The sequence below is a fragment of the Eucyclogobius newberryi genome, unplaced genomic scaffold, assembly GCF_026437365.1.
Source record: "Eucyclogobius newberryi isolate DKJ021-1_F unplaced genomic scaffold, fEucNew1.0.hap1 SCAF_20, whole genome shotgun sequence".
Taxonomy (NCBI): Eukaryota; Metazoa; Chordata; class Actinopteri; order Gobiiformes; family Gobiidae; genus Eucyclogobius; species Eucyclogobius newberryi.
Window position 1 is genome coordinate 5,420,622 of NW_027315835.1, and position 26,405 is coordinate 5,447,026.

The 26,405-nt window shown below is 40.4% G+C and overlaps 3 protein-coding genes across 3 annotated transcripts in view; all 3 read right to left on the bottom strand.

The window, feature by feature from the left end:
• The window catches only part of sec31b (SEC31 homolog B, COPII coat complex component), a 32,179-nt gene extending 16,291 nt beyond the window's left edge, over positions 1-15,888 (bottom strand). The window contains exons 1-11 of the mRNA XM_072455887.1: positions 15,744-15,888; positions 14,037-14,145; positions 12,133-12,256; positions 5,778-5,976; positions 5,149-5,244; positions 4,885-5,025; positions 3,693-3,835; positions 2,891-2,990; positions 2,634-2,798; positions 1,769-1,921; positions 158-388 (exon numbers count right to left, since the gene is read on the bottom strand). Of these exons, the coding sequence (XP_072311988.1) occupies positions 158-388; positions 1,769-1,921; positions 2,634-2,798; positions 2,891-2,990; positions 3,693-3,835; positions 4,885-5,025; positions 5,149-5,244; positions 5,778-5,976; positions 12,133-12,256; positions 14,037-14,115 (1,431 nt within the window). The 5' untranslated portion in view covers positions 14,116-14,145; positions 15,744-15,888. The remainder of the gene's footprint in view (positions 1-157; positions 389-1,768; positions 1,922-2,633; positions 2,799-2,890; positions 2,991-3,692; positions 3,836-4,884; positions 5,026-5,148; positions 5,245-5,777; positions 5,977-12,132; positions 12,257-14,036; positions 14,146-15,743) is intronic.
• A 290-nt stretch (positions 15,889-16,178) lies between these two features.
• On the bottom strand, positions 16,179-20,053 carry ndufb8 (NADH:ubiquinone oxidoreductase subunit B8). The gene is made up of 5 exons (XM_072455962.1): positions 19,923-20,053; positions 19,181-19,307; positions 18,467-18,566; positions 17,519-17,674; positions 16,179-16,341 (listed from the first exon to the last, which is right to left on the bottom strand). Exons 1-5 carry the CDS (start codon positions 20,011-20,013, stop codon positions 16,249-16,251), a joined length of 567 nt encoding a protein of 188 aa, XP_072312063.1. The 5' UTR covers positions 20,014-20,053; the 3' UTR covers positions 16,179-16,248.
• Positions 20,054-21,054: 1,001 nt separating this feature from the next.
• gpx9 (glutathione peroxidase 9) lies at positions 21,055-25,669 on the bottom strand. The gene is made up of 5 exons (XM_072456194.1): positions 25,528-25,669; positions 24,859-24,952; positions 23,627-23,757; positions 22,682-22,812; positions 21,055-21,481 (listed from the first exon to the last, which is right to left on the bottom strand). Exons 2-5 carry the CDS (start codon positions 24,929-24,931, stop codon positions 21,421-21,423), a joined length of 396 nt encoding a protein of 131 aa, XP_072312295.1. The 5' UTR covers positions 24,932-24,952; positions 25,528-25,669; the 3' UTR covers positions 21,055-21,420.
• Between the last annotated feature and the right edge of the window lie 736 nt (positions 25,670-26,405).

A 26,405-nucleotide genomic window follows, 5' to 3' on the forward strand; every position in this document is an offset into this window, starting at 1 on the left:
CTCAAAAATTTGACTAAATCAAGGCTAATTCAGACAAACGCATGAGTAAAATCAGCCTTTTTCAACCGTTATTCCTTTTAACGACAGCACGTTTCTAAAATAAACGGTTCTTTTTGTACTTTGAACAGTGTAAACGTGTAAACCGCAGCGCTCTCACCAGCAGGAACTTCCAAATGTCCTGCTCGGCGTCGCCCTTAGCCGCCTGGATCTTGCTCTGACAGTAGCTGTTGAAGGCCCCGGTCTGCAGCGCGCTCTGGAGCTCCCTGGACCGCTGCAGGAACTCCGTCTCCGTGGTGACCTGACTGAGGTGCACCTGTTTGGGCGCGGCCTGGGGACTCTGGCCGGCAGGCAGCTTCGGGCACTCGAACGTCACCAGCTTTCCACCGAACTAACGACACGAGACGGAACGTGGGGGGAAAAGGTCAGAAGAAGGTGTGGAAGTTGTTCTCTCGTCTTAAAGTCAATTAAAATATGTTTTGAGCCAGGTTTTTACTGTCTTAAGCTGGTTTAAGCGAGCCTAAGGGGGCTGTGAGGGGTCTGGGTCCCAAAGCGGTCTGGTTCCCAAAGCGGTCTGGGTCTTGGGTCTGGTTCCCAAAGCGGTTTGGGTCTTGGGTCTGGTTCCCAAAGCGGTCTGGGTCTTGGGTCCTGTTCCCAAAGCGGTCTGGGTCTGGGTCTGGTTCCAAAAGCGGTCTGGGTCTGGGTTCCCAAAGCGGTCTGGGTCTGGTTGCCAAAGCGGTCTGGGTCTTGGGTCTGGTTCCCAAAGCGGTCTGGGTCTTGGGTCTGGTTCCCAAAGCGGTCTGGGTCTTGGGTCTGGTTCCCAAAGCGGTCTGGGTCTTGGGTCCTGTTCCCAAAGCGGTCTGGGTCTGGGTCTGGTTCCAAAAGCGGTCTGGGTCTGGTTGCCAAAGCGGTCTTGGGTCTGGTTCCCAAAGCGGTCTGGGTCTGGTTGCCAAAACGGTCTGGGTCACTTTTGGTCCACTTCAGTTACAGAGGAGTGACACATGACGAGATGATTGAAAAAGAACGAACCCGGGCGAAAACAAGACGGCAAAAAAGCAGAAAGAAACAAAGACAATAATAATTCCTCACAGACACTTGAACACTCCACACTTGTATGAAGAGCTGACAGAGCAGACACGGGGAGAACGTGCAAACATCCATCCCAGGCCCTTATAACGACCAACAGATTGTGAGAAATGACATACTAAATGCTTTACCAACATCGCTTTTCAGAATTGCCCACCCAGAACTGAACCGAGATTAAACTAGGACTCGAACCAGAACCTAGAACCAGGTCTAACCCAGGCTCTAAACAGGTCTAAAGCAGAATTAAACAAGGACTACACCCAAGAACAAAACAGGTTTAAACTAGTCCTAACCCAGACTTAAAACAGTGACCTGGATGATGGGTCGTGGCCGGATTTAATCGCTCGGCGGGCCTGGTTTGGCCCCTGGGCCTTATGTTGAGTAGCCCTGGTGTAGACGCTTTGCAGGAGTAAAAAAAAAAGCAGAAAAAGCTGATGATAAACCAGAAGTAGTTTCCCGTTTACTCTAGCTTTAGCCACGTCTCACAGCATCACAAACTGAGAATCACTGAACGTCTTTTTGTGAATCACCGAGATCGACTTCAGGATTAAAAGTAGACTTCAGGTACGGTTTGTATTTTATCTATTCTGTTTGTGTGACATCAGTCGCTCGCGCCGCAGACACAGCAAACACAGCTCTGCGTTCTCCTTTTGGCCTCGCAGCAGTGACACAAAGGCGACCTCACCCCAAACGAGGCCCCCACAGGCCGGCGGATCCACTTCGGGGGCTTCTTCAGCGGCGGGATGATGGTGGGCTGAGTCTGGGGCTGAGGCATCTGCAGCGGCGGCAGCGTCTGTCCTGTACCGAACGGGTCCATGGAGTCAAAGGACGAGGAGATCTGGGACGAGGAACAAAACACGTTTACTTAACACAAATGAGCCCACACTTCTTCTTCTATGGTGTTTTATGGCGGGTGGTAAAGTGTTACTGTAGATGTCTGTCTTCAAAATATGTGTTTTACTCTATACTGAAGGAAAAAACTGAGAGAAAGAGAGAGAGATAAAGAAGAAGAAAAACAAAACCTGTCCTCACGAATCAAACCATCATCACATCAATTGTTGTGAGTGATGTATCAGAGAAAACAAACTTTTCAAAATAAATTGCTTTAAAACATAATTATACGTGTTTAAATGGCTTTAAAACATAATTATACATGTTTAAATGGCTTTAAAACATAATTATACGTGTTTAAATGGCTTTAATACATAATTATACGTGTTTGAATGGCTTTAAAACATAATTATACATGTTTAAACGGCTTTAAAACATAAGTATACATGTTTAAACGGCTTAAAAACAGAAGTATACGTGTTTAAACGGCTTTAAAACATAAGTATACATGTTTAAACGGCTTTAAAACATAAGTATACATGTTTAAATGGCTTTAAAACATAAGTATACATGTTTAAACGGCTTTAAAACATAAGTATACATGTTTAAACGGCTAGTGGATTCCTGTGCGTTTTTCCGCATTCGTCTGAGCTTTTAAAACAGATCCATTTTATGAAAGTACAATCCTGTAAAAAAGAACAGCTCTTGCGCACTGTTACCTTGTCGACGGAGCTGCGCTGCTGCCCCGGCGCCAGGCAGCCCCCCATCACCGAGTACACCGAGATCATCCCGTCGAACGAGGCGGCGGACAGGAGCGCCGGGTTCCTCGGACACCACTGCACGTCGAAGCACCACTGGTTCGTCGTGGGGAGCTCGTAGATCACCTGCAACGGGAAGAGACGGGACGAGCGGGGGGGTCAGAGGCGGGGTTAGGGTCAGGTGTTTGTTTATGTGGCGGCGGCGACGTTGTCCTTGCCTCGCCCGTGTTGGGGTTCCAGCAGAGGATTCGATTGTCTTTGGCGCTGCTGAGAAGGAGCTCCGGGTCGGCCTGGCTCCAAGATATCGACAGAACGCCCCTGAAAAGAAAGAGTGTGGAACATGAACTTTAAAGCTCTTTGTGTAGTAGAAACATTTAAACGTGTAAGAACCTTGTATGACTCGTATTTTCCGGACTACAAGTTGCACCTTTTGTCATACTTTAGGCCGGGGTGCGACTTATACTCCAGAGCGACTTATATGTGCTATTATTAGTTATTTTCACACTGTCAACCACAAGAGGGCGCTCTAGGCTCTAAGCGATGCAGAAGAAGAATCTGCACTTCCTCTTCCTCTGGAGTTTGTGGAGTTGTTTAGAAGTGACACAGCTATAGTTATCTGAATAACTGTTCATATGTTACGTTAACATACCAGACACTTACCACAGTTCTGTCTGTGCCTCATGTAGCTGAAGGTGTTAGCGTTAGCATACGTCATGTAGCTGAAGGTGTTAGCGTTAGCATACGTCATGTAGCTGAAGGTGTTAGCGTTAGCATACGTCATGTAGCTGAAGGTGTTAGCGTTAGCATACGTACACCTATTCACCATGTTCTCTTATCTGTTATTATTTTAAACTGCATTTACAGATGAAATGTCTGTTCTTGGTCTTGAAATTCAAATTTACAATGTCACTTTGGTCATTATCATTTTTAATCAGCACTTTTCGCAGCACTTTTTACAATAAACATACTGTGTGTGTGTGTCAGGGTCTATGTGTGTGTGTGTTGCTACGGCAGCTGCACCTGGTGTGGTTCTCCAGGACTTTGAGCGGCGAGGTGGCGAACCTCAGGTCCCACATCTGAATCACAGGAAGTCTGTCGTCCTCGGAGGCCAGGACCAGTTGCGTGGCCACATCCGGGTGCCAGAGCATCCCCGAGCAGTGCATCTGGACACACCACCAGGGCAAACGCCGTTAAACTCAGAGTAAAGCTCCAGGTGAGGAGATTCTACGATAAAATACTTGCTGCTGCGTCATCAAAACTAAAACTCACGCCGTCACTACGTTTACTAGTCTGAGAGTGTTGAACCACGAAACTCGCCAAAACCAGTCAGTCCCAGTTTACGGCAGAAGAAGAGATCAGGTGCGAGCAGTGCCAACAGACGTTTAGGATCTCAAACTTGGCTGTCATACAAACAGTATAACCACACAACTGATCATTTACATTGAGGATTTGATTTTCAGACATGAGGAACTTCATTCACTCTCCGCAGCGATTCTGCTCGATCTCAAGGGATTCCGCTCGAGAGAGAGAGAGAGATTCCACTCAAGAGAGATTCCACTCAAGAGAGAGATTCCACTCAAGTGAGAGATTCCAAGATTCCGCTCAAGAGAGATTCTGCTCAAGAGAGATTCTACTCAAGAGAGATTCTACTAAAGAGAGATTCTGCTCAAGAGAGATTATACTAAAGAGAGATTCTGCTCAAGAGAGATTCTACTAAAGAGAGATTCTGCTCAAGAGAGATTCTACTAAAGAGAGTTTCTGCTCAAGAGAGATTCTGCTCAAGAGAGATTCTACTAAAGAGAGATTCTGCTCAAGAGAGATTCTACTAAAGAGAGATTCTGCTCAAGAGAGATTCTGCTCAAGAGAGATTCTACTCAAGAGAGATTCTACTAAAGAGAGATTCTGCTCAAGAGAGATTCTACTAAAGAGAGATTCTGCTCAAGAGAGATTCTGCTCAAGAGAGATTCCGCTCAAGAGAGATTCTACTAAAGAGAGATTCTTTAAATATAAAGAGAGCTTCTAATCGAGAGAGATTCTAAACACATCAAACGCAGTTCCCGGGTTCACACGCCTTTAGGAGAAGCAGTTTATATTAGTCTAGACCGGCGCGTGTAAACGGAGTGAGACTTATGGCATTAGTTTAACACACTCTCGTTTCTAAATGTAAAGCAAGTTTGAGTGAATGGCTCATTTGAAGAGACTGGACACGAACCCTGTTGCTGTGGTCGCTGATCTTGATGATGGGCTCGTTCTTCCTCAGGTCCCACACCACGGCTTTCCCGCTCGGGCTCGCCGACGCCAGGATGTGCTGCACCTGCCGGTTCCAGGAGACCACGCTCACGTCCTCCGCCGGCTGCAACGCAACAAGACCCCGTGAGGAGAGCGCTCTGAACGGGACGTCCTTTTGTCCCCGCGGGTTCCATCACCGACGCATCACGAACACAAACCGAGCACGGGACGAGACTCGGGACGTTACCTGTGTCTTTGCTCCGGGAGTCATCGGCTCGCTGAAACTGTTCAGATCCCAAATGTAGATTTCTGAATCGTTTGCTCCGGACGCAAGAAGATTATTCTGCAAACAAAATGATGAAGAATGTAGTTTGTTTCAACAATAGGGCGGCACATGAAAACTATTTCTATTGTACATTTTTAACCAAATAAAGGTTGAAATGTAACGACTGAAGATGGATATTTACTAAAAAAGTGGAATATTGATGAAAATCTTTAGTTTTTTTATGCTTTTTGGACATTTTGATTACAACAATTCAAGCATAAATATGACGTTTTGCAGTCGTTAAATCCTTAAACTTGGTGGACAAACAAAATCAGGACTAGAGCTTAATCGTAAACTGAGAACTAATATCTAGTCATGTCTAATCTTTTAACGATATCGATCCGATACCAATCTTTAATCAGATACGATCTTCTTATTGTTTTTATAATCTTACTTATATAAAATTAAATATGGAATGCTGAATTTAGCTCCAGTTGAATATAATTATGACCTGTACTTAAATAAAGTTATAAATAAAAATTACCATTATTAAAACACGACTATGATCATTAAATTGATCATATATTTGTATACTTCGTGCGTTCTTGTACCTGGAAAGGGTTGAAGTCGAGCGCTCGGACGGGCCCCTTGTGCTTGTCGCACGTTCCCACCTCGGCGTCGTCGGCGTCGCCAGCCATGATGGACTCGGGCTTGTAAACGGCCACGACGCCGCTCTCGGACCCGGTCACGAGTCTGCCGCCGGTGCCGTCCTCGCCGAGGCCGAAGTCCACCCACACCAGACTGTGCAGCCTGCGGGGACAGGACGGTTTACGCTCAAAAACATGTCAAATCAACTGTTTAACATGGAATAAACACATTCTAACACGCCAAGTTTGTTATGAAGTCAAAATGAGGAGGGAAAATATTTGGATTTTCTTTATTTATTATTGTAGAAAAAGCTTCAGTTGTAGTCATCTGGACTCAGTTAGAAAAAATAGACGTTTCGACTCTCATCCAAGAGTCATTGTCAATAAAAGAATTTAGGTTGCGAACTCCGATATTAATACTGTTCTGTGGCAAGTCCAGCCCATTGGGCGGAGCCTTCCTGAAGTAGAAAGAGTTGTTTGTTTCAACAGAAATTCCCCCCTTGTATCTACCGAGCTAGCCTATTCAGAATCTTAATGGGCTATTAGAATCCTCTTTGTCTTTGTGAGACACTGGCTCAACCACCCCGAGTACCTGATTAGCATCTAAATGTCCTGGTCCTGGTCCTCTACCTTTCCAGGGGTTCAGTATACCATTATAGATACCAGGAAGATTGAATCTTAGCCCTCCATTTCTGTTTAAAGAAGGTCTTTCTTTTTTAACAAAAATAGCTTCCTTGACTCCTCTTTCAAACCATCTTTTCTCCCTGCTTAAAACCTTCACCTCACCGTCTTCAAACGAGTGATTAGAGGCTTCAAGATGGAGATGCACGGCGCTCTGTGGTCCTGAACTTGTATTTCTTCTGTGCTGATAGAGCCTCTTGTGCAGAGGCTGTTTAGTCTCACCTATGTAACGTTCTTTACAGCTTTCTTCACTGCATTGGATCGAATAAACTACATTGCTCTGTTTTTGAGTCGGCAACTTGTCCTTAGGGTGAACCAGTTTTTGTCTTAAAGTGTTTCCTGGTTTAAAATAAACAGGGACTTCGTGTTGTCTAAAAATTCTCTGCAGTTTTTCCGACAGGCCAGAGACATAAGGGATAGAAACACCCTTCCTTCTCTGTTCAGTTTCCCTTTTGTCCTGCTTCTTGGTTCTCTTCACTCTGTTGAGAGCCCAAGCGGGGTGACCACAGGCTGAGAGGGCATTTCGGACATGTTTTTCCTCTTTCTTCTTGCCCTCTGAGCTGGTGGGCACACCTTGAGCTCTGTGTTGTAAGGTTCTGATCACTCCCAGCTTGTGCTGTAGTGGGTGGTTGGAACCAAAGAGCAGATACTGGTCCGTGTGTGTAGGTTTCCTATATACTTCTATTTGGAGTTTCCCGTCCTCTCCTCTGATCGTGGAACAATCAAGAAAGGCCAAGCGATTCTCCTTAGCGTCCTTCTCTTGTAAACCTAATATGTGGGTCCACAGCATTGATGTGCTCTGAGAAGGTTTCCAACTCTTGTTTCTTGATTGTTACAAAAGTATCATCGACATAGCGAAGCCACAGTTTTGGGGCTATGCCTGAGAATGAGGACAGTGCCTTCTTCTCAAAGTGCTCCATGTACAGGTTGGCCACTATGGGAGAGACGGGCGAGCCCATGGCACAGCCATGAATCTGTCTGTAAAATTGTCCCCGGAATTGAAAGTAAGTGGTGTTCAGACAGATGTCCAACAGTTTACATATGTGTTCAGGTGTCAGTTTGGTCCTTTCCTGTAGGGTGGTGTCTTCCTGCAGTCTGATCCTCACTGCTGCTACTGCATCAGCGGTCGAGATGCAGGTGAACAGGGACACAACATCATATGAAACCATGAGGTCATCTGGGTCCAGTTGGAGATGTTTCACTTTATCCACAAAGTTGTGCGTGTTTTCCACATGATGTTCCGAATTCCCCACAAGTGGAGCCAATATAGTTGTTAAATGCTTGGCCACATTGTAAGTGATGGAATCTGTGCTGCACACTATGCGTCTGAGTGGAACATCCTTTCAACAGGAATGGAGGGCTAAGATTCAATCTTCCTGGTATCTTTAATGGTATACTGAACCCCTGGAAAGGTAGAGGACAAGGGAATTTAGATGCTAATCAGGTACTCAGGGTGGTTTAGCCAGTGTCTCACAAAGACAAAGAGGATTCTAATAGCCCATTAAAATTCTGAATAGGCTCGGTAGATACAAGGGGGGAGTTTCTGTTGAAACAAACAACTCTTTCTACTTCAGGCAGGCTCCGCCCAATGGGCTGGACTTACCACAGAATAGGATAAATATCGGAGTTCGCGACCTAAATTCTTTTATTGACAATGACTCTTGGATGAGAGTCGAAACGTCTATTTTTTCTAACTGAGTCCAGATGACTACAACTGAAGCTTTTTCTACTATGGAACACGCCTGGACGAATGAGGGATTACACCGATTTATTTATTATTATTATTATTTGTATTATTAGAGAGGCCTATTAATCTCGTAAGACCGTGCGAAGCACGGCTGCGAAAGTGTGCACGAAATCGAGCGCGAAGCGCTCGCCCACTTCCAAACACTCACTAACGCACTCCTTCACTCACGCACGCCCCGTGCATACTAATTAGTAATAGGAAAATGGAACATTACCGTTGTAAACGGGCGAAGCCCGTGCAAAAGTGCGCACTAAACGAGCACTTTACATTGGGATGACGACCGCCCATATAAAGCACTCATTTGCGCTAAGTAGCTCACGAATACGTTCCCCATCTCTTGCATGTTCCGTGCATATAAGCATGTAATGAAAAAATTGAACATTATTACTGTATAGAGGGCCAAAAACACAAAGTGGGCGGAGCCCACTCAAAATTAACGAAAGTACCCGTCAATGACCAGGGACCCACACCATGAGGTAGGAAAGCGCGAGCGCTTTCCGAAAATGTATAGTTTATGATATTTGAAAAATGGGAAACATTGTTTTCGCATCGGAATATTTAGGCCCGAGCCCCAGCAGGGCGGAGGGCCTATTGCTTTGGAGTACAGTGAACTAGCCCATGCCGAAGGCATGGATCATGCATACTTACTCCTGCTATGACAGAAATAGTCAACAAATTCACTCATTGTTGACAACAGCAGCGCGAAGCGCTGCATTCCTCCAAAAACCCTCTTGGCATCGTCCCGTACGCGAAAATCCATGCCGCAGGCATGGGTCATGCTTGTATCTGCTCAAATCAATGGAAGTCTATGGGGAGTGGGCGGGGCATCCCGACGGAATAGGGAGTGACGAGCGCGTAAGCGCTCGTAATGATGATTCCACCCCATGACGGCATCGGGAAGGCTTAGAGCTTTCAAACGATGTATAATTTGTTGTTATAGTGGAAACGGCTATATTGTTTTTGCTAAAAATATTATTATTTTTCTTGTTCTTCTGCTTTTTGAGCTCTAATTTGACCCCCTGAACATGCTCAAAAACTCACCAAACTTTGCCCAAAATTCAGAATCGGCGAAAAATTTTGTTTTTTCTGGGCCATTTTTTTTTTCGTTAAAAAAATGGCGCGACAGCGCCACCGACAAAAGTCAAAATACATTGCGCCTATGGGAGACGCCCCGAGGTCAACTTTGTCGTAGAGCTACGAAATTCGGAACACGCATTCCTCTAGTGAGGACAAAAAACAAATATTATTGTGGCCACGCCCCCAGAATTACCCTATGCCCGCCATCTTCCTTTGAAAATGAAAACACGCTGTGTTAGCCATTTTGTTCACGTCAAACTTTGACGAACTCCTCCTAGGGCGTTTTGCCCACCGACTTCAAAATCGGCGGACGTCCTCTGGACAAGTGGGGCATCTAAAGTTATCCAATTTTTTGAGATACCTTTTACGGTCTGTGTGCGGCACAGCCGCAAAGTTGGACAACTTATTTTGGGATATTGCAGATCTAAAAATTGTTCCCATTTGATCAAAACAAGTCCGATTAGGACCAAATTTGAATCAGTTGTTCAACTTTCTAGTTTGGACCAGTTTATGATGACAAAATTGAAATGGGCGCGATAGCACCCCCTACAGAGTGACCTTTAAATTAACATTGAAGGTCAAAAATTAGTTTTACCAAAATTTTCTAAACTTTACCCAAAATTCTATTTTGGCGTCGCGATCAAAAAAGCCAATCAGACAAATGCCTTAATTTTTACGGCGTAGTCGTAGCGATGACATAAACCTCCCATGTTATCCCTATGGGAAAACCGCTAAATCTCTTGAATATCCACATTTTTATGTTTTACACTTTAACGAAGTCCCCCTAGTGCGTTTTGCCCACCGACCTCAAAATCGGTGTACGTCCTCTAGACAAGTGGGGCATCTAAAGTTATCAAAATTTTAAGGATAGCTTTTACGGTCTCTGTGCGACGGAGCCGCAAACGTTTCCCAGAATTCTGACTATTTGGCCTCCAGAGTGGCCTATAAACAATAGAGTTTTTCCAAATGACATGATATTTTGAACAAAATTCTAATTTGCCATCCTGATCACAAAAGCATGAGAGCCAAAGTCATATTTTGTACGGCGTAACCGTAGCGATGACAGAAACATCCCATGTTATCCTTATGGGAAAATCATAGAATTGCTCAAATCACCACATTTTTACGCTTCACACTTTAACGAACTCCTCCTAGGGCGATTGTCCGATCAAGTTCATATTTGGAGAATATCATCTACACAAGCGGGGCATCAAAACTTATCCATATTTTGATTCTAAGTGCTACGGTCTCTGTGTGGCGGACCCGCAAATATATGTCAGAAATGGGAAAACAGCGAAATCTCTGAAATGTTCACATTTACGCTTCACACTTTAACAAACTCCTCCGTGGGCAATAGCTCGATCAAGCTTTACTTTGGGAAAAATCATCTACACAAGCGCGGCATCAAAAGTTATCCATATTTTTATTCTAAGTGCTACGGTCTCTGTGCGGCGGCGCAGCAAATTTGACTGACACTTGTGTTGATTTGCACTGGATTGGCCATGTCCAATGTGTCGCCGTCTGTCAAGTTCTTTTTTTATTCAACACACAATAAGGGCGCCATCTTTATCAAGTCGAAAGCGCAGAGTCGGAAGGCCGGCGGCCCGCGAGGGCCGTTGGATGCCGCTTGCGGCTTTAATATTCTTTCTTCTTCTTTCTTTCTTTCTTCTCGGGACCAACCCCCCTATTTTTTACCCAGTGAACATTGACGAAAAGTCACAAAAATTTGCACACCTCTAAAAATCGTGCCTCTCTACATTCTGGCTATTTCTCTTTTGTAAAATAAAAAAATTGGTGCGTCAGCGCCCCCAAATGTACCAAAAATGCATTGAGAGATAGGAAATGACCCAAAAAAAATCTGATCGTAGAATCATGAAATTTGGTGCAAAGATAGATGGTGACAAGAGAAGTAAAAAATATTATTACGGCAACGCCGTCCACCCAACCAAATGTCGGCCATATTGGTTCAAAAATGGCTAAGCAGGACTCGGGAGTTTTTCCAAACGTCGTACTTTTACGAACTCCTCCCAGGGCGTTGGCCCTAAAAAGCTGAAATTTGGTGAAAATGCTACTGAGGATTGGGACATCAAAAGTTATTCAAATTACATTGATACCTGTCCCGGTCTCTGTGCGGCGAAGCCGCAAACTTTAGCTAGAATTTCAGAAATCTCCCAAATTTAACATTTCTGCCGTTTGCGCAGATAAAGTCCGAATTGCGTCAAATTAGAATCAGTTGTTAAACTCTTTGCGCTAAACGTACTTGAAGTGAAATAAATTAATTTGGCACCACAGTGCCCCCTACAGATTTTATATGGAGGTTAAATGTTTAGTTTTGCGAAATTTTATGAAATTTGACCCACAACTCAATTTTGGCATCCCCATCAAAAAAGTCAATGAGACCCATGTCATAATTGTTATGGTTTTGCCGTAGCGATGACCAAAACCTCCCATGTTATTCCAATGGGGAAATCGCCAGAACATGTTTACACTTTAGACTTTCACAAACTCCTCCCTGGGCGTTTGCCCTATCAACCTGAAATTTGTTGAGACTCATCTTCAGGGGTGATTTATTCACATTATTCACATTTTTATTCAAAGAGTCACGGTGTTGGTGGTGTCAGGATCGTCAATTTTATTCCATTGTGACTTCATAGAAACACATTTAAACGGCTTTCAATATTAGAGTAAGTTTCTGAACATGAAAAATACAGACTTTTAAAACCATTTTACACTAAAATGTGTCAAAAAGTCTTTCTGAACTCTGCTTCAAACCACTTTTACCCCGGATGAACTGCACAGCGTGGCTTGGTTTACCTGTTGGTCGTGGGCAGAGAGCCTTTGAGCGTCATGTCCAGTGACGGGTCAGAGAAGTCCAGCTCGAAGATCTCCAGGGCTGACGTGGTGTTGAAGGAGGCGTCCAGCTGCTGGGCGGACGTGCCTTTGAGACGGGAGAAGGACCCATGTTACAGACATGTTGGACTGTATGTTAATGAAGGGATGTAACGATATTCACGGCGTTATCACAATATTAATTTCACGATTTACAATATCTACTGCGATATGTGGAGAGGGACAGAATAGTGAAAGTTACACCTTTGCTTTTGCTTTGTTTTTTATTTTTAATTTACGACAATAAAATGACAACAATTAACAACAACCAAACAAAAACTGAATAGAACTAAATAAAATGAATAAATCAAAGGAAAAACTGACAAAAATAAATAAACAAAAATAAACCTGAATATTTTTCAAATTATTTTATTTTTTAATTTATTAAATCATTTATTTGATTTATATATATTATTTATTTTGTAATATTTATTCATTATGTATGTATTATGTATTAATTATATATTTATTATTTATTTATATTTAATATTGTTTTTTTTTCTTTTAAAATGTCTTGACAATGTTTTTTTTTCACACAATCAACATAAAATTGTTTAATAACCTATTTTTTCGTAATGTCTACACCAAAGCGTATCAAAGGATCATGGTCTACGTAGTTCCTTATGGGTTTTAGCCGTTGCTGCAACAAAACAATAGAACGTGGACAAAGGAGGTTATGATTCGATTTATTGTAACAGCCACTTTTTTATTCTGTGACACTTTTGATGAGATTTCCTGCTATTTTGATAAAGTTAATGTGGCCTTTGTGTGTTCTTCTGTCGTCTTCACCTCGTGTAAAGTTCTCGTGTGCAAGACAAATTCTTTCTTTGCACACATGTTTTTACATTTGTATTGGTTTATTTCAAGTAATGAGTCAATTCTTCCTATAAACGTGTTGTTATTATGCTAAAGCACGACCGATACCATTAATACTGCTGCTATAAACAAACAAATTAAAAGTGTATATTACCATGAATTAAATAGTGTAAAGTAGTTCACACAATAAATTAAGAGAACAAAGAGTCACATTTTTAAACCGAATGAATGAAAAGCACAGATTTTGTTTGTTTTTCACTTGACGAGCCTCAAGTCAATAAAACTCAGGAATGTGAGAACAAACAGTCTGGATACAATTAAAAGCAGCTCCGCCCTGTCTGCTGTGTCTACGTGTGCAATGACTGAATGAAATAAATCAAATTAATAATACAAATATATACATTTTATTTATGTATTAAATGCATTTAATCTTTATGTATTAAATGTATTTTATTTATTAAACATATTTTATTTTAATTTTTAAACATTTTATTTTATTTATTAAATGTGTTCTATTTTATTTATTAAATGTATTCTACTTTATTAAATGTACTTTATGTATATTTATAATTTATTTTAATACCTAGTCTGGGACGCTAGTAAAATTTTGTGTCACGATTATTATGGCTAAAATAATAGCTATATCATTGCAATCAATATTTATATTTTTGACTGTTTAAAAGTTGTTTTTTTAAACAGCTATTGTAGGATTGTACTTTGTCGTCGATTATCACGATTATTACAGAATGCAGCATGAACGAGGGTCTCAGGACGGACGCCCACGACATGATGGTTCTGTGTCTGTGTTTGTTTGTTTGTTTGTTTGTACCCAGGGCCAGGTGGATGGGGTGGTGTTTGTTTGTTTGTTTGTCTGTACCCAGGGCCAGGTGGATGGGGTGGTGTTTGTTTGTTTGTCTGTACCCAGGGCCAGGTGGATGGGGTGGTGTTTGTTTGTTTGTTTGTCTGTACCCAGGGCCAGGTGGATGGGGTGGTGTTTGTTTGTTTGTCTGTACCCAGGGCCAGGTGGATGGGGTGGTGCCCTGCTGGACTCCAGGCCTGGTGAGCCGTCCTCTGCACTTCCTTCAGCCTCATCTTCCTCTGCAGCTGAATTGTTTACAAAACCTGGACAAACGAGTGGGAAAAACAGACAAACACTGAACAACCGTTTTTCTTTTACAACATCATCACACGAGAGGTTAAAGATGCGACGCACGAGACGACAGACAAGATCGAGTCCATGATAATAAATATTTTATGATAAATGACTTATGTCGTATTTTTTCTGCTACTGTCGAAGAGACTTTTTGAACTGCAGCTTCTCAAAACGTAATTCGCCATTTCTATTCACTTCTATTCACTTTTAGCCACTTCCTATTCACTTATTTTCCCTTCTATCCACTTCTATTCTCTTCTATTCACTTATATCCATCTATATTCACTTATATTGACTTATATTCACCTATATCCACTTCTATTCACTTTTATCCACTTCCTATTCACTTATTTTCCCATCTATCCTCTTATATTCACTTATAATCTCTTATATTCATTTATATTCTCTTATATTCACTTCTATCAATTTATATTCACTTATATGCACTTCTATCCACTTCCTATTCACTTATTTTCCCTTCTATCCACTTCTATTTTCGTCCATGACAGATGTAAACGCACAGGAGAATCCCACCGTTTCTCACACGAGCGCGCTGCAGTTTACTGTGGCGTGGCAGCAGCAATTCACTCAATAAAAAACACAAAATCAAGAGTAATTTTCCATTATAACAGTTATAAACGTCTACTTATCCTGCCTCCTTAGACACATTTTAAATTTATGACTAAAAAAAGGCGTCTTGTGTCAGAAACTGTAGAAAAAACGACTTGCGATTACTTTAAACACATTTAATTTTGCTCTACTCGTATGTAAACATCTGTATATTAGTACCTTATTTGACACATGCCTTTTTTGACATTAATAGCAACATGCAACTTTTGCTCTTGGTTATTATAGTATGTTGTTGATGTGTCGTTTGACCTCAGTTCCCCTTTTTACTCAGGCCAAGTCCAATATTATCTTTCCAATTGTATCAGGGCAATAAAACGGATTAGACACACGGGAAAACGACACGTTTGCAGTGACGGGAGCTACACGTCCAAACCCCTGGAGCAGAGTGACACGTGCTCGACAACAATAATCAAAATACATCGTTTTGATCGTGTGTCATTTGTCCAATTGTGACTGCACAATGGAAATGGGCGGTGCCAGACGTCAGATAAATGCTTAATATGTTTTTAATCACGTTCACTGTCAAGAACACACTCGCACATGCATCTGGAACTATTTAAGTTGCAAAAATAAGCTTTACTTAGTGTCGCCTTTGACATTTTGGTGCTAGGAAGTTAAATTGAAGTCAAAGCTAGCAGTTAGCATCGGGGTTTATCAACTTAAAACTCGTATTATTAAAGCTTTACAATGGCAAAAAGCAAACACAATACAATCTAGATAAACATGTCACTGGTCTGCTGCGTATAATACACAAGTTGATGATAATTAAGTGATGTAAATCTTATGTTTGGAGAGGGAAATCCGCCGACTAAGCCGCAGTTAGCCGTTAGCATCCGGCACAGTCACCACCCAGACGTGGACGTTTCTCTCCAATTCTTACAAATAACACGCGATTAAAAACTAATTTCATCACGAGCGCGTGTTCAATTCAACTCACGTCACGCGTTTATCACAATTGCAGGTTCGACGTCCGCAATAAGAGGCAGATTTTCCCAGCGTGACGCGTCGTTAGCTTTAGCTTTAGCTTTAGCCGGAATCAAAGCAAAAGTGCTGTCGTGTTGTCACTGCGCTACGGAGGCCCCGCGCGGACAAACCTCGCGTAGCGCCACCGTGGCTTCGACTTTGACAGTGCGCGAAACATGGACCGGCCTCGTGCTGGTGCCAGAGTCACAACACAAGTACCACAAGCCAAGACACTTTTTCACATTTACTTTGTCCGGCTTATTACGTTATATAAAAATAATGTAAATTTACCACCAAAACGATCGTCTCAATTTGAATATTAACACTACTATTATTTATTACATTTCCACTAAAATAACAATAATCCAAGTGTCAAATCTTTGAAAAAAACCCACACACACAAACCGCATAACGTTACATAAGTTTTTATTCGATCAGAAATATATATACACAGACGAGAAGGGGGCGGAGCTACGCCTTTAGATTTCGTAGTTTTTCGCTTCTTCCGGCGCCTTCTCTGGGTCGCCTCCTTTCTCCAGGTGAAGGTCGTTGAAGGGAAACTGTTTCGGGCCCTGCCAGATAAACACAGACAAAACAAAGGTCACATCAGTTTATGCAGAATATGAGAGACGACACGAGCAAAGACACATTTTACACAAATATCAGCTGTCAAGGTCGTTCCTATTAAAGCTGTGCGAATTTTAAAAAAATCTAAATGGTTAAAAAAAATCTAATTGTGACACAATTCCTGTGACAATCTGCCATTTCTATTTTAAAAAGTTTCTTAAATGCAGAACATTTTGTAAAATTCTAAAATATTTAACATAAAACAAAGTATCCCCAAATAAATAATGATAATTTAATAATAATGAAAGAATAATAATGTAATAATACAAATTAAAAAAGTTTTAAAAATCTAATTGTGACATAACTCCTGTGGCAATCTGCAATTTCGTTTTTTAAAAAGTCTCTTGAATGCCAAAAATTATGTAGAATAAAAAAATGTTAACACAAATTGAAGTATCCCCGAATAAATAAATAAAAATTTATTTTTTTGAATGCATGTTTTTGTGCGATAAAAAACAATCGTAAACGTGAGTTGGTCAAGTTTAATGCCACACTGTGGAACATTCCAGGCAACGTAAAAAGCGACACTGCAGCTTTAAGACTCCATTAAACTTCTAAGCATTTTTATTTGTTCTAGTTCAGAAAAAAATAAAAAAGGTTTTCTACAAACATTGTTACGATCGATTGTTCACGTCTTATTCATTTCTTGATTATTAAAATCTGTAAGAAATGACAGGAAGTGACATCACACCAGGGACACTCATTCCAGTCAAAGAATTTACACAAAAGAGACAACTTTTTTGAATCTTTAAACATGGATTCAACAAAATAAAGTCGCTCTCATATATTTTGACATTAGATGAGTTTTGTCCCAGTGTTTGCTGGGTAATTTCCTAGTGTGATGTCATCAATTACAAACAGGAAGTGAAATTGTAAACCTAAAAAATTTGCGAGTCTGTGATAAAATTTTAAGCAAAAAATTCAGCTTAACTGCATTTTAGTTCAATGAGTCGTCCGACCTGTAGGGGGCGCTTTAATTGTCATTACCGAGGCGTAACAGCCCAGGGCTGATATCGGCGGTTTTGAACTGAGACCGATATTACTCGATGCCATGATTATCGACCGACACTGGGCCGATATACGGTGGTTCATAAGCACGTGCTAAGGGCCCGGCGCACTCACCACGGCCTGGTACGACGGGAACTCGCTGCCGACGTAGAACATGAAGAGCATGAAGCCGATGAAGCCGAAGAGCTGCTTGCACATGGACGACCAGGAGACGGGGCTGGGGGACGTGTCCACGCGGTTACGGATGTACATGTCGAAGTCCCAGTGCATCTGAAACGGCCACGAGACGAGACATTTGTGAGCAAGAACCATGTCAGGATCATTAGAGAAGCAAAAAATGATCATCGTGACCATTTTAGAAGCAAAATCAACTATTTTTGTGAAATTTTCAGCCCAAAAAAAAGAGCTAAATGTAAAGAACTTTTTCTTATCTGGCTGTTTTTGTCACATTTCTCTTTATTTTGTTCAATTCCGTAAATCCGGTCACAAACTTGAGGAACACTCACATGTCAGACCACGAGAAAATAAAAGTTTTCGCTGTTGTTTGGTCTCAATAATCGTGAAGAATCAATAAATCGTAATGTTTTCTTCACAATAATCGTAACACTGTTGATATCGTGGCATCTCTACAGTTTTGTCTTAATTCAATAAGAAAATGTTTAAAAAACACTTTTGAGTCTGTTCTCTGACAGTGTAGTTTCACATGGAATCTGCAGGGGGAGCTCTGACGCAATTCACACAGAAAATGAAAACGAAAAATAACCCAGCATATCATTTACAACTCCACCTGTGTACACTTTTTTTGTAGTTTGATTTATAGTTCAAAAAATAAAGTTGTAAAGTCCGTCACAAACTTGAGGAAAAGTCACATGTCAAACCACAGGAATGAGAGAACATAAAAGATATCACTGTTGTTTGGTCTCAATAATCCTGAAGAATCGTTAAATCCTGATGTTTTTCCTTCACAATTATCGCAACACGAAAGTTTGATATCGTGACATTTCTACTGTCTTACTTCTATAAGAAAATATATGCATTAAAAGGTAAAGTGCCTCTTCTCACCGGCTCGCCCCAGTTCCTCCTCAGGTCCGGGTGGTCCCACTTGTACCAAGGGTCTCTCTCGTGCTGAGATCTGTCCGGCAGCTTTGGATAGTCCCCGAAACTATGGGAAAAACACACATATTAAAGTCCATGTGACACATTCGACTAAACTTTCCCCTAACACACATTCAACTTGATCAGATTTAGGATTTTACCAAACATTTTGCTAAAAGTGTCACTAGGAGGTGTTTTACAGACGTTCTAGCGCTTCTGACCTTCGTGGGTTTGTGGTCGAGAGAAAGTAGCTATTTTGTGATAGTAATATATAGATTGTGATTTTGATTTAATTAGTTGTTAGTTTGCCATTCAGTTTGTTAGGAATTTAGTTACAACTTAGACAGGCTCTGTAGCTTAGTGACACACACAGCACAACAAACACAGCACAACAAACACAGTAATAATAATAATAATAATACAACACAGAAATAATAATAGATATCATAAAATTATTGGTTGATGCAGACGCCTTTAGTCCAAATCAGTCCATAAGCTACAGGCTTTGTATTTGATCAGGCAAAACATTTAAAACAGTTTACAACAATCTGTGCTTTGTGAATTAGTGAAATACAGGTTTGTGTTAATTCATTGTCTTTTGGAGAAAATATCTAACGTTGTGGAGCCCCGATAATCCCTGATAGTACTTCTGAAAATGCTCAAACGCCTGTTCAGACTGACCCCTCTCCTTTGTCTGGATACGGCTCGTAGTCTTCCACTCTAATGTTGTACTTCTTGGCGGCAGCCGCCATTTCCTCCGGGGATTTGGGAAACGGACCGGGCAGAGAGCCCTTGGCCGGTCCCGAGGCTGGAACACAAAATATTGGAAAGAGAACGCATAATTATTAGCGACAAATCTGTGTAAATTTTGGGTTTTGAATCGAGAGTTCACCGTCCACAGATATTTAACTTCTGCACTTTCATAGCATGTAATAGTTGTATGTTGTTTACAGGGTGGACAAGATAAGACAAAAACTAAAGATTTTTTATTTTATCTGAATGGTTATTGGTGAGTTATTTTATTATTTAATTTTGACAGGAAATGTAGCAAAAGACAAATACTCACTACTTTCCCCAACACTAAATAGAGCCATAATATACATTTTACATCAATTATTAGTACTATAACATGTGTAGGTATATCTTGAACCCACTTAAACAATATAAAAAGTGTATTTATTAATGCAAAATGTACGTTAAGTGCACCATTATTTGTTTGCATGACTGATTTTCAATTCCAAGTTAGTTTTGTCAATGAATAATAACAGACAAAATCCCCTGTGAACCCGGTGAAGCTAGCGGTGGCTAATGCTAGCACGTCAAGGTTACAACCGCTGCGGGCTCTAAAACAACCAAACGCCGCGGTTAATTTGAATAAACCCGTGGCCGCACGTTCCTCCAAAGTGTCCGGGTTCGTACCCACCTGCCCTGCACCCAGACAGAAGCGCAGGAAGCCCCGAGCCTCTGCTTTTTGTGAGCGCCTGGGCCCATCTTCTGAAGCCGACGCCAGCCATGTTTACAGCGGCCGGAACTGGACACGCCACTGCGCATGCGTCCGCTCCGTGATTTGTGTTTCCGGGACGCGCGCGCTCTCTGGTGGCGAATGAGGAACGTCAAACGGTTTTGGCTGACGATGTGCGTTTTTTTTGTTTGTTAATGTATTTTATTTTATTAATTTTGTAAAATAAAGAAAAAACAAAAACACACAAAAAAAAGACAAAAATAAACATAAATTAAAAAATTAAAAAAACAAGACAGGACAAGAGGAAAAAAATAAAAAATAAATTGTAGAGTTGAAAATAAGAATTAAGGAAAGATAAAATTCGAAATTAATTTGGAAAAGGACAAATTTGACCGAATCTGGACTCGTTGGTACTTTTATTTTACTTTGAACATGCTGTGATTTTTATTTATGTTTTCGCTCTCTGGTCGTACTGTGTTCTGTTATGTTCTTTGTTTAGGGGAAAAAATAATAAAGGTTAAGGCACATAAGGTCTAAAGCAGATTTCCCATTCAGTCCAGTCTCTGTTACATTTGTCCATTTCTATGTTGAGTCCGTAAGTGATTTTTTTATTCATACACACAATGATTTTATACTTGCTGGAATACTTTTCAAAATGGAACAGAAATAATATGGCGGAAAAAAATTATAGTTTATTATATTTTAAATTATTAAAGTAAAACAGGGTTAGGGTCAGTACAAGAGTCATATATTGTACAGTAAGATGTTCCTTCTGTGAGTAAATCCAAACGTGACAAAAGCTTCGTGCTGACAATATCAAACGATTTGCACATTTCTTGTTCCACTCCGTTCAAACATGATTTACTTAAGTTTTGATCATTTTTCGTGTCAATTCTTTTGGAAATTCCAGCATTTGCGCATCGTTTATTCATTATTAACTCACAAATCATCACATTTTAAACCAAACCATTACTTGAATCATTATTTAGGGAAGTATTTTGCAGTTCTACTTGAGTAATATTATTTTAAGTATAATATTTTTGGCGACTCTGCCCTGGACACGCTTGAAAACACAAACTATATCACCATATGATATTATAGCTTTTTATTTCATTTTCTTACAATAATGCCCAATGTTGCCTCAAAAATACTGTAAATTCTACAGCATGAAACAAATAAATAGTCAATACTAATGTCTAAAACACATTTGTCCTCGATATAAATTTAGCTCTACGTTAAATCGATAACTGGGCCGATCGTGCTGCAACTAAATCGTATTTGAGTGGCAGTTTTATAGACCCAAACACCGGGTGGCGATGTGGAGCTGGTTCTCGGAGTGAATGCACTGGACTCCGAGTCCCGGCTCCGCTCCATCGGGCCCGACTCGGCCGCGGGTTCGTCGCGTTTACCGAGGGGCCGTCACTCTGCCACCGCTGGGGGGCCCGGACCGGAACCGCCTCTAGGCCAGGAGTCGAGCGATGTCGCGCTCCACGACCTTGATGGGGCAGTGGAGGTCAAACCTGGAACAGAACGAGGAGGAACGTCACGAGAAACCTCACAAACACTGATTATAGGACGCAAGTAACGCTTATTTCACTATTCGACATGTCAGCGATTCATCTTTTTGATTGGACGACAAGTTAAACAATTATTTAAGGTTTTTAACACATTTCAACCAAACGAATGTTGAAATATGGAGACTCAAAGCTTCTAGATAGAGAATATTTCAAAATAAAGTGTATTATTTATGAATGTCAGACATTTTTGGACATTTTTAGTTGGTAATGTCCCTGTCTTTGTTATATAAAGGTTCTTTGTACCTGTCTTAAAGTTCATATTGTCCAAATAATGATAGATTGGACTAAAAAATTCTCAATTTTGCTTCTAAAATTGTCAAGATTATAATTTCTTTGATTGTAACGTGACCAGAAAAATCACGATTATCAGTCATTCTTAATTGTGAGTTTATTCTTCGTTAGTAAGTTTGACATGACATCGTTTACGACACATGTTTAAAACAATAGAAATCACAGCCCGCCTCACAAATCTACTGACAGATTATGAAGTATTATTATTAATCTGTGATCTCTGTCTATATATATATTTGAATGTACAGCAGAGTGAGGTTTGTGACGCCCTACACATGATTTTTTTTGCAGTTTTGTAATCATTAAAAGCCGATCAGCGTGACCACTTTAGGGAACTCTGTAAACAATTAATTACCTTATTTTCTGGACTATAAGTCGCACCTTTTTCATAGTTTAGAACTTATATTTATACTTATATACTTATACTCCAGTGCGACTTATATATGTTTTTTCTTCTCTATTATGATTTTTTTGGCTGGTGCGGCTTATACTCCGGAAAATACGGTAGTCTTTTTTTGTAATCTTTTTTTGTAATTTTTTTTTAATGAAATTTCCCCATGTGGGACAATAACGGAATATCTTAATCAAGCCAATAGATTTGTCTTTTCACACATAAAGACATTGTTAATTAGCGCGTCTCTGAGTGAGTCGTTATCATCACGTCTTATAAGATAGATAAGATGATATAATAATGATATAGCTCCCCCTTTAGTCGACTAAAACACATCAACTTTTATATCCAGACGACACAAAATAAAGGACAGAACAAATGTCTCGAGCGAATAAACTTGGCACTGTCTGTGTGTGTCAGATTATTGGCGAAGCAGCTGCTCAGTGAGTCATGCCACCAACCTCCTGCAGGGCGCGCCGTCTGCCCCGATCAGAAACTTCTCGAAGTTCCAGCGGATGTCGTTGACCTTGAGCGGGCACCAGTGGAACTTCTTCATGTCGCCGATCACGGGGTTCACGAAGGGGAGCGACTCCTGGCGAGACAAGGGCGTGTCAGGTACCAGGTCGACAAAAGGGGTTCGACAAAGCGACAACGGCGAAAAGGCGAAACGGCGAAATGCTTTTGTAGCCGCCAACTAACAAGAGGAGTAGAAAACTGTGACATAGTTAATGTGGTTTACACAATAAGTATTTTTTAGAACTACTTGAACAGCTTTTAGTACGAACGCTTCACAATTTCTTGATTTATTCATTCACTTGGAGCCAAAATGTTCCCTTTTTCAAGTGGGAAAGTACACATTTAAAGGGGCATGTGACTGTCGTACATATAAATGATAGTTTTACACCAATCGAGCAGGTATTTGTGGAGAAAAAGTTGAAAAATCTGTAGAAAATGACAGGAAGTGACATCACACCAGGGACACTCATTCCAGTCAAAGTTTATGCAGAATTTATGCAAAGAAACAACTCTTTAAACATGAATTCAACAAAATAAATTCACTGTCATGTATTTTTGTTTGTCTAATAAAACAAATTGTGACAATAGATGAGTTTTGGTGCAGTGTTTGCTGGGTAATTTCTTACTGTGATGTCATCAATTACAAACAGGATGTGAAATTATAAACCTAAAAAAATTGCTTTTCTGTGATAACATTTTTATCATTTTTTTTTGCAAAATTAAAAATATATTTATCGTAACTGCATTTTAGTTCAATGAGTCGTCCGACCTGTAGGGGGCGCTTTAAGTCATTTTAGAGCAGATTTAGCATACTTTTTCACAAGGTTAAAAAAGCTGACGAAAGTTGCGGAATACTGCGTGTCCGCTTTGAAACTCCCGGCGTTCCAAACCTTCAGGTACGTGAAGAGCGGCTCCTCGTTCAAACCGTTGACCTCGACTCGTCCGAACATGGGAAACTTGGGCACAAAGCCTCCCCCTGGTCGGACGTGCTTCAGGACGTTCAGGGTCTCGTGGTTCACCTCTGACCGGGACAAAAGGCACAATGTAAATACAAAGCAAAACTAAGTCACATTTTCACCAATAAAACGTGCTTATAAGTCCCTGTGATGATTAAATATGTATTTTTATGGAGTTTGAAGTGGTCATTGCTGCCCCTTGCTGTCCCCGAGCGGAAAACCAGCCTCGTCACATTTAACGACCTGAAGACGAACTCTCCTGAGAAACCCTCGCTTTTTGGTCTTTTTTACATTTGTTAAATGAGTTTGTATTGTTAACCCTGAACATGTGTCATTCATCTTCATAACCATGTGCAATACTGTCATACCCATGTGCATTACTGTCATATTCATGTGCAAAACTGTCATAATCATGTGCAATACTGTCATAATCATGTGCAATACTGTCATACCCATGTGCAATACTGTCATACCCATGTGCAATACTGTCATACCCATGTGCAATACTGTAATACCCATGTGCAACACTGTCATAATCATGTGCAATACTGTCATAATCATGTGCAATACTGTCATAATACTGTCATAATCATGTACAATACTGTCATAATCATGTGCAATACTGTCATACCCATGTGCAATACTGTCATACCCATGTGCAACACTGTCATAATCATGTGCAATACTGTCATAATCATGTACAAAACTGTCATAATCATGTGCAATACTGTCCTATTCATGTACAATATTGTCACAACCATGTGCAATACTGTCATACCCATGTGCAATACTGACATACCCATGTGCAATACTGTCATACCCATGTGCAATACTGACATACCCATGTGCAATACTGTCATATTCATGTGCAACACTGTGACATAATGTCAATCATCCTGGTACAATATTCTCCATATAACAGCTGTAAATAGGAGCGTTAGCATTGTTATTATTATTTTTATTAAGAGTATAAGAGTTTTTCTACAAGAGTGTTTTTTTATAAGTTATCCGTTTTTTATTATTACACTTCTGCCCCTACTTTGTGTTGCAACTCCGGAATTTCTCCATTGTGGAACAAATAAAGGCTTAACTTATCTTATCTTATGTGATTATACTGTCCCATTATGATAAATGAAGGGAGCTGCAGGGGGCGCTCTATCACCCACCTGGAGACTGGAGCCCAAACTGGTTGCAGCAGAAGCCCAGGACGGTGAAGTTGAGGTGGCCAAACGTCTCCATGAGTGCATTCAGGCGAGGATACTGCGGGGAACGACAGGAAGTCAGTGTCTACACGGACGACGAAGCAGAGACGTGTTCAAAACCCTTTATTATGAGAAAGTCTACTGCGTAATCCATTATTTTTTTAATTCATTTTATCATTTATTTATGATACTTTATTTGATTATGATACTTTTGACTTATTTGATTATTTATTCGTGACACTTTATTTGATTATTTATTTGTAATACTTTTCAATTATTTGTGATACGTTTGATTTATTTGATAATCTATTGGTGATACTTTAATTGATTATTTATCTTTAATACTTTTTATTTATTTGTGATACTTTATTTGATAATTTATTTGTGATACTTTCTTTGATTATTTATCTTTAATACATGTCATTTATTTGTGATACTTCTTCTATTACTTGAGTGCATTTTTCTTGCTCCTGCACCTCTACTTGTACTTACAAAACTGTGTACTTCTTCCACAAAACAAAAACACAACACTTCGAGTCCACAAAACACAATTAAAACTCTCTAAATCCTCCGCATCTTTAATATCTTTAATATGTTAAATATGTTAAATATGTTTAATAAAGCATCTTTTACCTCCTCGACGGTGGCGCCTCAGAAAGTGGCCACGTTCACGATGAGCATGACTTTGCCCCTGAACTCGGACAGGGAAACGGCGCGTCCGTCCAGAGTCTCGGCGCAGAAGTCGTAGATGTCGCTCGTCTCGTTTGTCGCCTCCATTTCCGAGCCGGTTCTGTGGACGGCGGCCGGAGAGAGTCTGTCCGGTCACTGGCTCGCTCGCCGTAAAAGCCGCGGGTCAGCGCGTTTCGGCGTGAATGAACTCTTTGTGTCCGCGGTCTCGCTGTCGTTTTTTCTCTTTGTTTCGCCGTTTATAAAAGAACAAGTGACGTTACGTTTAGGGGAGTCGTTGGCTTTTGTAGTCGTTTTGATACTGGCTGTTTACGCTGTTTTAGATGTTTTTCTGTAACATTTTTGTGCCCGAAATGTAAAAAAAGCTAAATAAATGTGCGTTCGGATTCAGATCAAACCATATAATTGTATCTTTACTTGGAGTTTTGTAGAAATAATGTATGTTTAATATAGACTAACTTTGATAATATGAATAAATACAGTATAGGACTTAATTAATAATTATTTTTTAAACATATTGATAATAAGACACAGGCCTCGAGCTGTGCATACGAGTTTATTTAAGTACATTTTATCTTCTTTTTTTAAAATTTGTTTGTATTGTGAATTTAATGCATCTTTTCCTGATCTATAAAGCACTTTATATATATATATATATATATATATATATATATATATATATATATATATATACATATATATATATATATATATATTCAATTTTGTTTTGAATTTCTTAGTAATTTTATTGTTTGAACATGCATTTCTGTAAGGAATTATAAAGGATTATAACATAAACATTAGAAATATACATTAAAAATATG